Here is an 18,531-nt window from a genome sequence, read left to right on the forward strand (position 1 = left end):
GTATGGAGGGCGATGGCTGAAATACAAATATGGGGAGGCCTGGCAGATCGATTATATCACACTCCCACAAACCCGCCAAGGCAAGCGCCATGTGCTCACAATGGTGGAAGCAACCACTGGATGGCTGGAAACATATCCCGTGCCCCACACCACTGCCTGGAACACTGTCATGGGCCTTGAAAAACAAGTCTGATGGTGACATGGCACGCCAGAAAGAATCGAGTCAGACAACAGGACTCACTTCTGAAACAACGTCATAGACACCTGGGCCAAAGAGCGTGACATTGAGTGGGTATATCACATCCCCTGTCATCCACCAGCCTCTGGGAAAATGGAACGATACAGTGTACTGTTAAAGATGACACTGCAAGCAATGGGTGGTGGGACATTCAAACACTGGGACACACATTAGCAAAGGCCACCTGGTTAGTCAACACTAGGGGATCTGCCAATTGAGGTCGCCCTGCCCAGTCAAAAGTTTTACATACAGTGGAGGGGTAGAAAGTCCCTGTAGTGCACATAAAAAACATGCTGGGGAAGACAGTCTGGGTTTACTCCTGCCTCAGGCAAAGGCAAACCCTTCTGTGGGATTGCTTTTGCTCAAGGACCTGGGTGCACTTGGTGGGTGATGCGGGAGGATGTGGAATTGCGATGTATACCTCAAGGAGATTTGATTTTGGGTGAGAATAGCCAATGAACTGAATGGTATGATGTTAATTGCTATATAGTACTGTATGTCATCACTACTATGGTTGCTACATGCCATCTTAACGGTATTTCAGTAATAATGACCCAGATTAATGAAGAATGAACTTTGATGAGACCAAGCAAAGTGCAGCAGTGATGGAACCAGAAGTGGCTTCAGCATGCAACAATCCAACCCCACACACCACGTCTCCTGCCCTGAAGGACTGTTATGGCAGATGGAGCCCAAAGTCATGGACTAAATGAACTCAATGGACATCTTAGAGGGATGACCCATAGACTTAGGGAATGATATCTGTGTGTATATACCAAAGGACAGGAAAGGTGGTGGTGATTAATTGGAATGTATTGGAAAGTGTGGGACCTGGGCATGATGTAAATGATATAGAATAAGGGGTGGATACTGTCCAGGTTTCAGCTGGGACTGAGTTAATTTTCTTCCTAGTAGCTGATATAGTGCTGTGTTTTGGATACAGTGTGACATAATGTTGATAACACACTGATGTTTTAGTTGTTGCTAAGCAGTGTTTACACCAGTCAAGGACTTTTCAGCTTCCCATGCTCTGCCAGGTGCACAAGAAGCTGGGAGGGGGCACAGCCAGGACAGCTGACCCAAACTGACGGAAGGGCTATTCCATACCATATGGCATCATGCTCAGTATAGAAACTGGGGGGAGTTGGCCAGGGAACAGTAATTGCTGCTCAGGGACGGGCTGGGTATTGGCCAGCGGGTGGTGAGTGGTTGCATCACTTGTTTTTTCTTGGGTTTTGTTCCACACCCTCCACCCCTTGTGGTTTTCCTTTTCATTACATTGTGGTGGGGGTTTTTGTGTTTTTGTTTGTTTGTTTGTTTAATTTCAATTATTAAACCGTTTTTATCTCAGCCCATGAGTTGTCTTACTTTTGCTCTTTAGATTCTCTCCCCCGTCCCACCAGGGGGGAGGGTGAGCGAATGGTGTGTGGTGCTTAGTTGCAGACTGGGACTAAGCCATGACAGTATTTTACTACTTTTCTGTTTCTAAATGTTGCCTTCCATCACTGCATCTATAGAAGATTTGTTCTGAGAAGTGAAACAGTTAAACAAAAAATGTAAAATCAGATTAACTTTAACTGTGATGTTTTATTAAGTACTATCAAAAATTAAGAGAATTTCCTTAAAATAATGTAGGTGATACTTTTGTGGTGCACCTGCCATTGTCAGGAACAGAAGCTGTTAATGTGTTCCAGTTTTATTGTGCCCATTTTAGTGAGGAAGGAGCACTGTAGTTACCAGCAGGAACAGGAATGATGGGTGCCAAATAAAGGGGGAACTCCTGAGTAGGGAATTAGCAACCCATTCAAACATCCTTAGTGCAAGAACTCATATAAAGGATTGTAAAGAAATGTATTGCAATTTATTCTTTACATTTATGACATTGGGACCCTAAAACAAAGATGTGGTTTGGATGACAGAACTGGATTAGTTTTTTTTCTTTGTTCTTTCATGGTACCTTATTTGCTTGATTGAGAATTTTGTTTGTTTCACTTGTTCTCAGGTGTCCTGCAAACTGCTTTTTCCCATAACCAGCTCTTACAGCTCATTGTATACAACCTGGAAGATCTTAGAGCTCATGAAAGAGAAGTCTGCAGTTACTAACTGGTTATCTTCAGTGAAATCACTGCTGCCTGTTACAACTCAAGTCCCTGCCCATGTTTTTCTTCTGCTGGCTTATCTACTGATCCAAGAAAATGGAGACAGTCTTTGTGATGTACTCCAGGCTGCTACAGAAATAGCCAAGGCTGATTGTTCTCAGGTAAAAACTTACTGTTACATTTTGTTACAGCAGCTGGGCTGGATTCTGCAGCCCAAGAGAGGCAAGGCGGCCACAGCTTTGTGACTCCAGGTCTGACAAGTGGCAAGACTGTGCTTGTATTCCCCGTGCATATGCAGCACACTCATATACCACATACCTGTGCTTATTATGTATGTAACACAGACACACAGAGTGCTCACAAGAACACACAGAACAGCGCCAGAGGCCCCATCTTACTCTGGTTTCTGGCTGGGCAGGATGGAGGTCTACTAGTAGGAATATATGTACAATGTATGGATATGTATGATATGTACAGTGTGGATCCCTCCAGCAGTGGGGCATAGAGTGCACAGTAGGTGGCCCCGGGATCCCAGTCTCACCAGTTGCTGGCATCTGGACATACAAGCCCCTGAGGCCGCAGCTCCACTGCAGTTGCTGATGCAGACTGCCCCCCATCCTGCAGAGTGAGAGACACACATGCACACCACCTCCCCCCCCTGCCCCCACTGTCTGCAACTCCCCTGGCCCCCAAGTAGGCAGCCCTGCTGCGGTCTCGCCCTTAGACACACATATGCATGCACACGCATATACCCCAAGCTGGCTGGAACTCACCTTTTGTGTATCACTTATAGCAAAATATGTATTATGTCTCTGAGTATTTTTTAGTCGTGTAGGCTTAGGAAAAAAGACTGGCTTATTTGTTGATATTGTCTAATAAGTATGAAAATATGACATGAAGAAGTTGAGGCTACTAAACCATTTCTGACTTTCGGTGACCTCATAAATCATTCTCTGTGTTCTTTTGTGGTTACTGGAAGACTGCCAAGTCCCTTCTGATATTTCTGTTCTTGCTTCTTAAAAATATGTGCGTAGTCTTTTGTCCGCTTCAGTACTGAATTCAAGCCAGAATTATGCGGCATGCTTATACTTACCTGCGGTATGCTTATACTTACGTACAGTATGCTTATACTTAGAACCTGGAAACCTAAATGGGGATATCTAGAAACAGTAATAGGTAGTGCAGGAAGTGTTATACAGAAACAATCGTATCTTATTTGTAAAAAAAAAAAAAATGTAGGGAAAGGAGAAGTGTTGCTTCAAATTTCAGATGTGCCATAAAGACAAGCTTTATTTGCTTCATTTTTTAAAAAATTGCTTTCTGTCTCAAAGAGCTATAATTTTCTGCAGCACAAGAGTTGGAAAAAGATACAGCTTATGGGATATGCACTTGATGACTTACGGTGCTAAGCACTGTAGTTCTGATCCAGGGAAGCAGTCCAGGATGTGCTTGCTGTTGAACACATATTGAAATGCTGTGCTAAACCAGGCCTGTTATACAGTACTTTTGGAGATGACTGTATTTCTTAAGCCGGAGTAGTTTTTAAACCAGGTGACAGCTTCATCTGTTCCTGCTGTTAACCTTCTGTATGTCTATTCTCAAATCTCTTTCAGGCTGGCCTTTTGTTTTGTTGTTTTCTTGTATGGGTGTGTTTCATAATGCACTCAAATTGATACAGATTTGGGAGCATGTGATTTCTTTAATTTTTTTTCTCAGTTTGACTAAATGTTTTGCATTTTAAATTTTCTTTATTGTCTTTCTAGCATTGTATTCAGTCATAATTTTGCTTTGTAATCAGATTTTGTGAGGATTAGTTATTTTATATTTCTAGGCATAAATGATGCTAGTTCCAGGTTTTTTGTTTTCTGTCTTTTCAAGTGTTGAAATTTGTTAACCTCTGTATTAAAGATAAAGGTTTGGTTTTTGGATGGTATGTGGAAAAAATAATTCTGACTCCTGTTCAGACACACAATAACAGATTGAAAAGTCCAGTTTTCAGTCTGGGGAAAATTGCAGGGTTTCGCTGTAGCATTACTGGTCAGGACTGTAAGTGTTATGTGAGCATGGAAGAACAAGTAGAATATGTTAATTTACGTGAACTGTAAGACCACTGCTCTGAAAAGGAGAGTGAAATGTATTATTTACATCTTAGCCAAACCAACTGTAGCTGGGTTTCCAAGAAGTGCGTAACCTCCAAACACATTTAACCCATTGTGTTTCTCGCTACAGCTTGAGAAAATAGACACATACAATACTTTGGAGGGAGGAATAAAAAAGGGAAGGTTTCATTGATCTTTAAAGGATTTTTCATTGTGGCATCTGTAGCATAGCCCTCCCCCCTCGACCCCCCCGTTTTGGTTGGTTGGTTGGTTGGTTTTTGTTTTTTGACTGGAACAATTCTAGAATAGTTTAGGTTGGGAGGGACCTTTAAAGGTCATCTACTCCAAGCCCCCTGCAATGAGCAGGGACATCTTCAGTTAGATCAGGTTGCTCAGAGCCCCGTCCAACATGACCTTGAATGTTTCCAGGGATGGGGCATCTGCCACCTCTCTGGGCAACCTGTTCCAGTATTTCACCACCCTTATTGTAAAAAAACTGCTTCCTTATATCTAGTCTGAATCTACCCTCTTTTAGTTTAAAACCATTACCCTTCGTCCTTTCGCAACAGGCTCTACTAAAAAGTCTGTCCCCATCTTTCTTATAAGCCCCCTTTAAGTACTGAAAGGCTGCAATAAGGTCTCCCCAGAGCCTTCTCTTCTCCAGGCTGAAAAACCCCAACTCTCTCGGCCTTTCTTTATAGGAGAGGTGTTCCATCCCTCTGATCATCTTCGTGGCCCTCCTCTGCACCTGCTCCAACAGGTCCATGTCTTTCTTTTACTGAGGACTCCAGAGCTGGATGCAGTACTCAGGTGGGGTCTCACTAGAGCGTAGTAGATACGGATGCAGCATATTGGGAAGAGGTAGAGCAGTGAAGAGAAAACTGCAAACTAAACTGAAGGGTGCAGCCAGCTTGAGCTGTCTGCAGCACATCTGCAGCACACTTCAAGCCACAAGTAGCCATCAGTTGAATTGAGAAAAGTTACTGGGCAATTTGGTGTTATAGTACATCCATGCCTGTTATGTGAATTGAATAGGGAAGTGTTGTGCTTTGCTCATTTTTTTGTATCTTGAAGTTCCTGTTTTGTCTTGTGCATGCTGCTATCATTATGCTAATGTTAGCACGGTATTTCATTTTAGTTAATACACAGGTAGTTGCAGATTCAAGATGAGAGTATTTATACAAAGCCTGAATTACAGTATTGATACTTGCTTTAGGAAGAACCTGGAAGGCTACACAGCTCATTTACAGTTCAAAATAAGAACAGGATCTAGTTCCTAGATAATTATTTTTGAAGTATTTATTCAGTGCCCTTGGTATACTCCTTGTTGAATTGTGTGTAGAACAGCTGCCCTGGGATGTTAGAAGTCTGACGTCAGTGGAAATTCTGTGCTGCTAGAAGTTAGAACTGATTCCTCAAAGTTAGGCATCTGGTGGAAATGTGCAAAATGAAGTGCTTTTTGTTCTTTTCAGGATATCTTTTCCCATTTTTACTTTGTCCACGTAATGGTTCTTTCTTACTTCCTTAGAATGACTGTTATTTTCTCGCACGTGGATGAATTCTTTCTCTTAAACTACAGGTTTAAAATTCTTCCATTCTGTTATAGCCTTGTACCTCTTCTAGAGGTACCACTTTTACCACTGTCTGGTTAAATAAAACAAAACAGGGGAGAATTAAAAAGCAGAAAAAAGGCATAACAAAATATGTGAGCAAGTCAGAACCTCACAGTACTCTTCCCAGAGCAAAAGATTCTTTCTCAGGCAGCTGTGGCAAGAGGGCACTTGAAGCTGCTTTTGCTGCTTCATGCAATATTTAGCTTCCTTTTAATTTGTCACCTGCTTCTTATTACTCCATTTAAGTTAAGATACCAATGCTGTGTGTTAAAATTAAAACCTTATGGTGAAAAATACTGGATCACAAAGGGCTCTGGTGGTCTGTGGCAGGGAGAAATAAATATATTGCAGTAAGAGTTCCTAGGTTACTTTTCCTGACATGGTAAAACTCCAAACAACCTATGCTAGGAGAGCCATTTACCAAATGGTGGTGGTATTGCTGCTTATCACCAGGTACAATGGCATGCTCTAATATTTTTGGAATGAGCATGGTGTAGAGTTCATTCAGTAAGTTGTTACTTAACTGCTTTGAAAGAAATGGAAGCCTTGAGCATTTTTTAAGCCTTTCTTAACAAGTGGCTTTATGCTTTTTAAGTTAGAATATATTAAAAAAAACCCCCACATTTTCTTTGTTGAAAGGTAAAGGAAACCATAGATTTGAATATTGTTTCTAAAAGTGCAGGTTAGTGTTCTGACCTGAGGATATAGGTTTGCCTTGGTCATCCAATTCACAGCTAGAAAAAGGTTTTCTGCATTACTAACAATGCTAAGGTTTCTGTTAAGAAGTGTTTCATTCATGAGTTTATCATCATCAGAGGTCTGGGGTTTTGGGTTATATGCACTGTAATAGATTTGAGGGGAGCATTGTATGAAGTACATCACCCATTAAGACTTTTTTTTTTTACCAACTCTAGTAGAGAAGTAGCCTTATTGTATGCTATTTTAGCCCATGCTAAAAAATTTACTTATTGTGCTGCGTACAATGCTTTAAGTGCATGAAATATTGACCATATTATTTAAGTACAAGTTGGAAAGCTGGTAGCATAAAGTAAGCAATCTCAGTGTCTTATCTCTAGGAAAAAGAAGGGAATCCTTTAATAAGCAGGCATGTTAAGAATAGGATGGTATTGCTGGAAAATAACACTTTTTATTTCTTGCATGCCATTTAGAGCTCCAGTTGAGAGGAAGGGTGTGGAGCTCATCAATGACAAGGGGAAGAATGTAAAACTTACAGGTAATGAAAATTGTGATCCGACCATGACAACGTGATCCTAAGCTGGCAGTCAGAAATCATTCTTCCAGATGTATTTTCTCTTGTAACTGCAAGAGACAGGTTTTTGAGGGAAGACACAAAGCTTAAGGTAGCTTATAGATGCTTTGTTTACCTAAATTTATTTGGCAAGGTAGTTATTAAAATTTCATTTTCTCACTTTAAGTGGGAAGCACCTAATTGTGTTCAAAGGGCAGGAGTAAGCAAAATGAATTGCACTTGTCTGTAAAAGCAAAGCTGAGCTGATGTAGAACGACCTGTTCTTCTCTTCTTTAACTTAGTTTCTTCTTGAAAATCTCTTCCTGAAAGTCAGCATTCAAAACTAGTGTGAGTACTACACCCCAACTATGATTAGTTTGACAGGTCCACTAAATAGTCTGCAGACAGGGATACAAGCCCTAGGCTTTGTAAATGAATTAATTATCCTCTAGGAAAATGGTAGGTAAGTTATGGCTACATGTTATGACACCTGCAGTAGACATACATCTGCCCTATCCTGGGAAACTTTTCTTCAGTTCTGATCCAAACTGCTGCAAGTCAGTTAGTTTTCTTCTTGTGACTAGCTAGCTGCGTAAAAAACACCAAGGTAACTCCAGGCTTTTTATTGTGAGTTTCCTGTTTTTGTCTGCAGACTGTCTCTAACTTGATTTGCTGCAATAGGTCTTTGAGTTGTGTGATGAATCAGTGGCATATTACAGAAAGAGGAAAGGCATAGTGCTTTGTTTATTAACTATTTGATATAGCTGTTCAAAACGTAATTTGGTAGTCATTCAAAAAAGCAATAACTTGCTGAAAAAAAAGCTACTGAAGTAATATGGCACCTGAGCAGAATGGCCTGAACTCTGACTGTAGGCATGATTCTCTTCTGAATTTCATTGGAGTAATCTGGAATAGCTCCACTGACTTTAAATTAACAGTTTTAGAGACAAATTTAAATGCAAGTCAGCAGAGTTACAGAAGCTTTAGACAGATACAGGAGAGAGGAATTTAACACAAAGTTGTTGATGTTTGGCATGACATGAATGGGTTTACCTACTTTGTTCTGCTTATTTTAAGGCAAAGCTTTTGTTCACCAATACAGTAAATAAGATTGATGAACATAGCCTCCTGAGCTAACTATTGTGGTCTGACTACTTCAGAAATAAGAAGCCCTTCAGGCTGGTGAAAAAGTCCTTCCTGGCATTGGGAAAAATGGCTTGTGCCCAAATGCAAAGAGAAGGTGAAGTTCAAACTGCATCATATTTTCTGCTTCCCTAATGATCAGCGGAAGTCCATGTGAATTAGAAACTGTTGTTTAAAATGCAGAACTCAAACCATAATTTGTTGATATCGTCTAACTGGCTCATGTTTCAGTTTCATTTGCTAACAGGGACTGCAAATGGTGAGCTTTTAGTCTTTTAAATTACTGTGGGCTTTAAAATACTTCTTTGCAAAATACGTAAAGTATTCAAGCATCTTTTTTAGTAGTAACATATAAAGCAATCAGTATAATTAGTTATACAGCAGGCATTCTGCTGGGTAACATTTGGAAATTTGGCATGAGATAAATACTGTGCTTAATTGGGATGATACTTCCTTCTCAGTCCTTAGGTAAATGCAACCAAGAACACCTCAGTATTCTCCAGTTAGCAATATCTAATGCATTGCTGTCTTTTAAATTGCATGTTTTATTCCAAAGTATCTTAACGCTTTAAAACAGGGACTTACTGTCTGGCTTAGTTGAACTCGGGATCACCTGGCATCTGTCTTGACTCTGACAAGCTGTTTTACTTCTGAGGCTGCGTAATGGGTCCGCAGAGATTATTACAGTGTGGCACAGCACTGCAGTGAAAGATTATCACATTGTTTCTTGTAGGTCCAATGCTCTCTGTAAGGCAGGAAGAATTACCTAGGACTTGTCTGGTCTTTCTCTTGCAGTCAAAGTAGTTACTACAGGGGGAGAAAGCATTGAAGCTCATGGATGGGGGAAATAACCGATTACTTTAATAAACTCAGTGGGCACTGTGATGGCAACAATATTGATGGCAGCAATATTGATAACATATTGATCGCAAAGTAATACTTTGGGAATTGCTTTATTTGGTTCTGTGTTTTATTCAGTCCCACATAAATAAATGGTGCTTTATAAAAGATGGGGAAAGTAAGTGGTAAAACGGTGATTAGAATGTCCTTTAAGTTAAGAAAGCAGAAAGCTCATCACAACAAATTTGTTAAATGTTTTGAGTCTTCAGTTCCATAGGGCACTTTCTGAAGGACGCAGTGGAAGGTGGCATGCAGCATAGTAATTAGAAGGCGGTTCTGAAGAAGAGAATAACAAAGTCAGAGGTTAGGTATGGAAAGAAGAGAACAAAAAATGGCTGTTAATACCAAGGGTATTTTTAAACAGTCACCTATATTAACTTGAATCTGGTCCTTTGGTGTTAGCAGCAATTGAACACTCAGTTTAAACCCAGGTGTTTGTAATGGAAAGAAGATCAAACCACATAAATACAGGTACATTCCCAATTCCATGTCTTTGATTCATGTTCAAATCAAAGTAAACTTGGGCTAGTAGACCTCAGAGCTTAGCCTTGCAAAAGGTAAATAAAATGTCCACAGGGCAAAATAAAAAAAGTGTCAACTTTGCAGCCAAACTGTGGACTACCTGTACTACAGCAGAATATACGGGAGTGCTGAGATGTCATGGTGAGGATCATAGCATAAAAAGAATTGTGTAGTGCCTTTTTTTTTTTTTTTTTTTAAACGATCAAGATAATCAGTAATTCTGCTGCTAGTGAAATTCTGTTACTTTGTGGTTCAGATGATTAGTGGTTGTAGCTGTGGATATTGAATTGAAAAGCTGTTGGTGATTGCCATGCAAAATCTGAGTTGAAGAATTGTGTTTCAAAACAAAACAGGGTCAGAAAGAATGTGCATTGAGAATGCTGTCCTCATTGCTTTCATGTTTATTACAACTCCACAAGAGAGGGTTCACAAACAGGATCTCCCATTTCCACACTGAATGTTGTTTTTATAACGAGTCTATTGTCTCTGCAGTAAATTAATGGAGCATTTTAAAAACCTTGCTAGGTTTAAAAATAATTACCTTAATTGATTTTGCAGACATTGTTCTGGTTGTGCTTTATTTTTGTTTTTTCTTACCCTTTCCATGAAGAGAGCCTACAGAGGACTTCCGTGTATGTACCTCCTCCTTCCCCACTGAGTAAAAGCCTTTCTGTGGTGCAAGATTAGTAATTATATCAGATCTGTTTTTAGCTGAGGCATTTTGGAGTAATGGTCTGAAACGCTATGGAAGAAAATGCAGAAATCTTTTTAAAAGGCTGACAAATTAAGAGTAGTACATAGGCTTTTAGGCTGTCTTAAATCACTGCAGAGGCCGCACTGACACATGCTGTTCATGAAAGGCTTAATAGTCTTTCTAATCGGATGAATTTTCTTATTGTACAAAAACTGTTACTACACTCTGTGAAATCAGCTGTGCTGCAAGGGGAAGAAATTAAATTGTCTGACTGAGAGGTCACTGGTGAATAGTAGCACAAAATCTATTACCATTATTAGAGGATTATAAGGCTCTAGAGGACATCCGTTCTTTTATGGTCTTTCAACTGCTGGAATGAAATATTTTAATAGTAAATGACACCCTTCTGGGAAATCCATCTGAAGATGCATTATTTTGTGTTCTTTGGGGGCTGGGAGTGCATTTAAAAAAAAGGTAAAATACATTTTTATTCAAGTAGAAGACATGTTTAAGGACATGTTGAACTGGATTTGGCTCACTCAGGTGGTGCCTGATGGTATTATTCCATGTCTGATTATATGAAGCTTGGAGAGTAGCTGTAGGGAAACTGTCTCAGATCTTGTGGACAGATTCTTCATAGTTGAAGCGTATTGGTTAGGATCCTGCTGGAGTGCATGGAACTTTTGATAACCTATCTTATGTTCTCTAAAAGTCCTTCTGATTTTTTGAGAGCAGTTTATTTCATAGCTTTTAAAAACAAAACCTTATCTTCATTTGTGCACTTATGTGAAAAACTGGTTCCTTCAATTGTGTGAATTTTCTTGCTCCAGTCAGCAAGAAAAAAATACTGAAAATGCCAGAGTACTGAATGCTTTCGAAAACCTGCTTATTTCACTGCCTTGCCTACTGGAGAACTAGATTGGTGCTACCTCTCTTCCAAAATTCAGCCCAACATTTCCCAGAAATAAAACCTGGAACTTTGCAGTGACATTCTTTTCCTGCCTTTTGGTTGTTTTTTTGTGGGGGGCCTGGAATGATCTCTTAGTGTTAAAACTGACCAAAAAGAACCCTTCGGGATAGGCATATGAGCAAAGAAAGTGTGGTGGGAATAATGTCAACTGATAGCCTACATTTAGAATTTAAAATGGGGACAGCATATGTTAATATGTATTTGGATTATATTTTTTGAAATGGGTTTTTCCTTTTGAACATGACTTGACTTACTGTTTTCTGGCTGTCTCTCATTCTGTGTTCTGACACAAGGGCTGCATGAGGACAATTTCTCTTCAGTAAAATGTAAGGAAATGTGAAGGAACAGAAGAGAAGGATTATCTTCCTCCCCTGCTATCCTCCCTTAGCTTGTGCTTTTGAAGAAGAATAACTGTCCTGTAGCTTAGAAAAAAGAAATCAGACCACCCAATTGCAGAGAGTGAGAACGGGTCTCAGACCTATTTATTAAATAAAAGCATTTTGTCTCGCATGTTTAATCTTACTTTAAAAAGGAGATTTATTGAGATATCTTGGCATCATTTTTGAGCTGCAAACTCATTTTGCAAACAAAAAACATAATCCTGAAACCCTTCTTCAGGTTGCTAATGACAGACTTGACCTAACAGCTGCATCCTCCAGGAGCATGGTGGATGCAGAAGGCAGTCTTGCCAGGCAGCATGCTTCTCCCTCTCCAGAGCTGCTTCTTGCCTACTGGGAGCTAATGAATGTCGTATCAGCTTTTTGGAGCTGTTAAGCCCTTGATGAAGGTTTAGCATAAATTTAATATTTAAATTAGTTACAGCATTGTTTATCCATTACATGACGGAGATGGAGAGAGGAGCGGCTTTGCTGTACTAGAACATTTTGGGTTTTTTCTAATCTTATAATTTGAATATACAGTTCAAAACAAGTAAACTTCAAAGGACAATACTTTTAAGGAAATATATAACTGGCCTTATAGTAGGACATGCTTAGTCTTTTTCTGAGAATTTTGTAAATCAAATTTAGCATCTGTTTACTAGGTGTTAGTGTAAAAGTCATTGTAGAACTTTCATTTAATACCTGTTTAGTGTAGAATAAACTTCATAACTAGAAAATTAATGTGGACACAGGACTTGGAATGAACTTCTCATCACAGCTGATGAAGGATAGGACTGAGCAGACTGACTTTAAAGGGTTTGAATGCTTTTATAACTAGGGATTATGAATGTAATTTATAATCCTTAGTCTGATTAGATCTAATTGCCATACGTATAGTCCAATGTAGCTACAACTGAGAGTGTTGCAGGAAGTAGACTATTGAATAGAGAACTAGCTTAAGACCAAATGGAGTTGTGTAAGACCCTGCCTCTGGTGAAAGGAAGAGGCACTATGGGGAGAGATCGGAAGGAAGGAACTTAAGTAAGGAGTTTGATCATTGTAATGACATATCTGACATCTCTACTGATGTTTTATGTAGCCTTTTTGTCCAGCACAGGGTAAACCAATGACAGCATTTATCAGGGATGGCTATTGTTTAAAGAATTAAGAAAACACTCTTATTCTTAGAGTTGAGAGTCTTCCAACCATGCTGCTGCATACAAAGCTGTCTGGATAATATTATTAGAAGACATTTCTTGCCTGTTCACACATTGTGTTAACAGTAGTATGGAAAACTTATATATCTCAGTGGAGGAGCACATGGGACCTCCCTGATAATTTTGGGAGTTAAAATGATGATGCAGGTTGCTGTGTTAGTGTTAATGATTGCCCCCCCCGAGGCATGGGATGTCCATTGCTTGCTCATTGCCCTGCGATTTACGTTGTATCATTCAAAGATTTAGGTAACAGAAAATCAGCTGATTTGTTTTTTTTTCTTAACACTCAAGGTGCAGCAGGTGCCCAGAAATAAAACTTCTTCCATCTATCAAGTCTCCTAGCTTCAAGGGGATTTTTCTTTTCTTCTTGAATGATTTGGTTTCTGTGCAAGCTTCCCTTTCCCTAAGACTTGATTTAACCAACACAGGTTCTTCCTTTGAGGGTGTTGAGCCTTTGGTACTCAAGTCTTCTTTTGGGTTCTATTTAATTTAATCAGGAAATCAATTTTAGTTTTCTTCCTGTGTACTAATGAACATAATTTTCTCTTAGGCAGTGCTGTTATCCCTTTGGCATGGGTAAAGTGGGGAATACAATGGCATTGTGCATAAGTTAGTCTAAACAAATAATTACAATTGGGGAGTGGGAAGGAGAGGTAGGGCAGCAAATTAAATTTCGTGTTTTGAGTGAAGGTTTCATTTTTCTGTTTTTCAATGTTAAGGCAGACATCTTATTACTGAATTTTGACTGGGACCAGAATTGAAGTTAATCAAACTCTGCCATGTGCAGGTGAGTTTGGAATGACTTGCTTCCCCCACCTGCTTTTGTACTTTAAAGAATACCGTGATAACAAGGAATACTCCTTATGATGCAGGATTTATAAAATATTGTAAGGATGGTCTTGAAAGTGTGACCAAGCATTTCAAAGACGTTTAAGCTAGGAGGAATGTGGTGATTAAGGCATATGAGGGGTTAATTTAACGAAGCCTCCAGAGAGTGGGGTGGGGGAGAAAGATCCCAATTGCTATGTACCTCTCAAATAGCACTTGAGCTGTGATGAGAATAAAGCCAGGTGGAGGGGGGCGGGAAGGAGTTATTTTGAACAGAGAAGAAAAGGTAGTTCAGAGAATTACTGAGGAGCTCCCTTCCCCAAGTTTCATTAAAGCCCCATTCCAAGGTGATGCTTTGAGGTGGGTTGTATGTGGACTCCTTTGAATTCCGTGGTGTAAACCCATGTGATAGGTCTGAAAGGAGTTTGGGGTTTAAAAGGTTCTTACTTGTTGTCATACAAGAGAAAATCTGAGAGAATCTAAGAACTGCAAGGCAGGTTGCTTCTCGGGGAGTATGTTACTCTGAGAAGTATCTCACTTCTCAATATATTTTAGTCTTTCTTTTATGGGACTGTTTATTCTGGATGAGTTAAGGTTTTGATGAGAGAAAAGCAGGTTTATGATTTCAGAGCAACTTGCAAAGCACCACCACTGTTGTGGTGAAAGTCAGGTTTATGGCCACTTGAACAGGAGGAGTGATACCCATCTCATAACCTACCTTGAATTGTTGCAAAGTTGGTGTTACTTTATACAGTTAATGGTATTTAGAAATATGTCAAAATTACCTCCGCATACAGTTGTCTGGGCTACTTCGGTCTACTGAGACAAGGTTGTTAGGTTGGCCTGAGAGAATGTTGGTTAAGAATGCTGGTTGTGAATGTTCACACTGGGGCAAGGCTCTAGAGAATGTGACATAAAACCAAATCTTGGTGGGTGACTCGTTCTTGGGGTCCATCTATTCTACCCTTAGTTTTAAGGTAATAGTAGTCTTTATTATAGATTCAGCTTTTGGGAGTGAAGAAGCAAAAGCAAAAAACCCTGCAAAAAGACAAAGCCAGAGGAATGCTTGAGGTGAAAAGCTAAATTTGTCATTTAGAGCTTTGCGTATTCAGATGAGCTATTCTCACTGCCACCTTGTATGCTGATCTATGCTGTAAGATATGCACAGTTAGATAAATAAATAACCTCCACTGAATTATCTCTGAAATCCTGAAAATTGATTGATTTATTTTATTACACATTGGCTTTTGAAACCTACAGTTGCAGCCTAGATTCCTACAAAAGGATCTATACAGATTTCCAGTCTTCTATTTGCATAAATCTAAGTCTTGTGATACGTGTAAGGCAGGATGTTTAATTAACCCATTTGCAATTTACATTTTCTGTGTACAAAAACTTTTAATTCATCTAATGGAAGAAGTCTCACTCCTACAGCTTTTATTTAGAAAACTAGTCATTATGTGTATATAATTGGAGGATTGAAGGTTCTCTTTGAAATATTTGTGCTTCATATGAAGTTTTAGCTTGACAGATCCTGCCTCATCTGAATCTCTGATACCTTATCTCTGTTTTCCTTATCTGCCATTCAGTTTTTATGTAAAAGATAACTTAAAAAAATTTGATTTGTATCTGTTGTGGTTTAACCCTGGAGGGCAGCTGAGCCCCACAGAGCCGCTTGCTTGCTTCTCCCCAGTGGGATGGGGGAGAGAATTGGAAGGGTGAAAGTGATAAAACTTGTGGGTTGAGATAAAAGCTGTTTAATAGGCAAAGCAAAAGCCGCGCACACAAGCAAAGCAAAACAAGGAATTCATTTACTGTTTCCCATGGGCAGGCAGGTGTTCAGCCATCTCCAGGAAAGCAGGGCTCCATCACGTGTAACGGTTACTTGGGAAGGCAAACGCCATCACTCTGAATGTCCCCCCCTTCCTTCTTCTTCCCTCAGCTTTATATGCTGAGCATGGCGACATATGGTATGGAATATCCCTTTGGTCAGGTGGGGTCAGCTGTCCCAGCCGTATCCCCTCCCAGCTTCTTGTGCACCCCCAGCCTCCTCGCTGGTGGGGTGGGGTGAGAGGCAGAAAAGGCCTTGACTCTGTGTCAGCACTGCTCAGCAGTAACTAAAACATCCCTGTATTATCAACACTGTTTCCAGTACAAATCCAAAACATAACCCCATACTAGCTACTGTGAAGAAACTTAACTCTATCCTAGCCAAAACTAGTACACAACAAAAACTGGAAAACTGCCCAACTTATCTTCAGTTCAAAGGTCTGAAAGAAAGGGGAGGGAGGGTGCTTGCTAAGAAGATGCCTTGAGTTTGGAATAAACAGGTGGGAAAGCAAGGCACTGTTAAACTTGTACTGAAAGTGCTCCTGGGTGTGAAAGTCTTCTCAAATGAATACTACCTTAAATTCTCAGTCACTTTTATGGATTTTGCTTTGAAAGATTTACAGTAAAGCCAGTCCTCTGTCTAAGCAGGTGATGGGGTGATGAGTACCTCAGGAAATAGAGAGAGGGAGACAGACTAGTCAATTAGTCAAAAATGTGGGGAAATTTTGGTTTATAAAGGGATTTATTCTGTTTAAGAATGTCAAGTAGTATTTGGAAAACTGAAAAAATAATGTATTATAGTTAATTCCTTAGATATTAAATATAGATTCCAGAACAAAGTTCTTAAGTTTGTGGAAGGATGAATTTGGATCGCTCACTTGTAAAGATAGCGGTATCTTGTAGAACAAACAGTATTTTTTTTCGTCTGTAATTTGGAACTGGTAATTATAGAGGGAAGTACGCAAAATCCCAGAGCTCTCGGATTTTTATTCATTATTCTTGCTCTGTAGTTTCTGTGGAGTGAGACAGGCCTTTGTACAGTGAAAAATTTTATCATCTGAAGACATCTGCTCATGTAAAAATGCATATTGAGAGAATGTTGTAGCAGAATGTCCCATTAATAGTTTTTTGAACCACTGGCTGTATAAACCACCTATATATGTATATAAAGGGTCAGCATTACCAGGATAAATTCTCAGAGGTGTAAGACTGCTGAAATATGGATCGGATTAAAGGTTGGACCTAATCTTGTAAACGTTAGGTTTGAGACTTGCTCAGTCTTTTTGCTGAGACCAGTATGTATGGGATTTAATACACATTTGTTCTCCTGCTTTAAGCCTCCAATCTTGGACTTACTGAATGAGTTTTCTAGACTTAAAGTAATTTGAGGTTAAAGAGGAAGAAAACTCTTCCAAGGGTGACTCACTCCAGAGGTAAACACTAAAAGTGAAATGGAGAACTCTATAACCTGTATACCATGTAAGGAAAATAATTTTCTGTAAGCTGGAAGACTCAGAAATAATTGTATCCACTGACTACTGCTAAATACTAAATTTTCTAATTAGCCTTTCTGTTTTTGGGAATTACATTATCTTTTAACAAAAGTTTTATCTGTGGAAGACTAACCCATGTGGCTAAGTGAAAATCATTACTACTGTATAAAGGCAGAATGTAAACCAGTGCTGTGTAATTGATTTTTAAGTATCCATAAAATCAAGTGGGGAAAAAAAGCAAGGCCATCATGAGTAGATTTAATTTTACAATGGAGTGATATGAATGTTCACAGGAAAAAACTGAAGGCCCTGCAGGTATGAAAATACTGAAAATCTCATCTGAATAAAAGGGGAATGGAGGTAAATAAGTCTCCTTTCCTTCATTGTCACTTCAGGGGCAGCTCTCTGGAAGTTTTGTACCATATAATAAAGAATACAGTAAATTATATAGTATTATATGACAGGTTTGTGGTATATGATTGTAACATATCAGAATTCCTCTGTAATGACAGAACTGAATTGGAATATTTTCTTCATTGATTTGCTATGTATTTTAATGTACCATTTTCAATTACATGTTCCTTTCAGTGCCTGTAATGGAATTTCAAGTAAAAATGAATTTATTGTGGAAATTAGATTATTGCAGTGGTTACAGTTGAACATACATAACAAGGTGCTTTTAAGATGATAACTTAAAAAGAAATAAATTGTAAGTCCTATGAAATTACAGAGTTTGGAATTTTCCTTTCTCTTTCCTATTAGCAGAAAAAAAAGGCGAAACGGTAGGAGTTTCTAATATGTTCTGACAAGTTCAGTGTCTTATGTAAGATACAGTGTTGGCAACCTAGTTTGAAGTTTATTTCCTGCTTTTGTTTTATTTTAGGTCCCAAATCTGATCCCAGTTCTGGTATTTAAATTGGGAAGACCTTTGGAGCCTGCACTTTACAGGGATATATTGTATACATTGCCTACACTGGGTGTACACAAGGTCAGAATGAAAAAAATTTAGTAAACCAAAAACTATATCAATAAAGGTCATTTATTTTTAAAAAATTATTTAGACTGAGCAATGCATTGCTTGCTTAAAATAACTGATTTGTAAGCTTCAGCATAACTTTCTGATATTTTGGATGGGATATGACATTTGTTTTAAAGAGTGAAATGTTCATTATGCTTTATTGTCTGCACTGTATCATCTTTATATCATAAGAAGATGCTCTTGGACTCGTTATGCACTAAAGTTTTCAGAAAACAAC

At 39.1% G+C, this 18,531-nt stretch overlaps 1 protein-coding gene across 2 annotated transcripts in view; it reads left to right on the forward strand.

Moving 5' to 3' along the window:
* FOCAD (focadhesin) overlaps nucleotides 1-18,531 on the forward strand; it is a 143,553-nt gene that overhangs the window by 49,334 nt on the left and 75,688 nt on the right. For both annotated transcript variants that reach the window (XM_072859913.1, XM_072859914.1), the window contains exons 12-13: nucleotides 2,241-2,498; nucleotides 18,159-18,263. In XM_072859913.1, the coding sequence (XP_072716014.1) occupies nucleotides 2,241-2,498; nucleotides 18,159-18,263 (363 nt within the window). The remainder of the gene's footprint in view (nucleotides 1-2,240; nucleotides 2,499-18,158; nucleotides 18,264-18,531) is intronic.

The sequence above is a fragment of the Ciconia boyciana genome, chromosome 4, assembly GCF_034638445.1.
Source record: "Ciconia boyciana chromosome 4, ASM3463844v1, whole genome shotgun sequence".
In the NCBI taxonomy this organism is placed as follows: Eukaryota; Metazoa; Chordata; class Aves; order Ciconiiformes; family Ciconiidae; genus Ciconia; species Ciconia boyciana.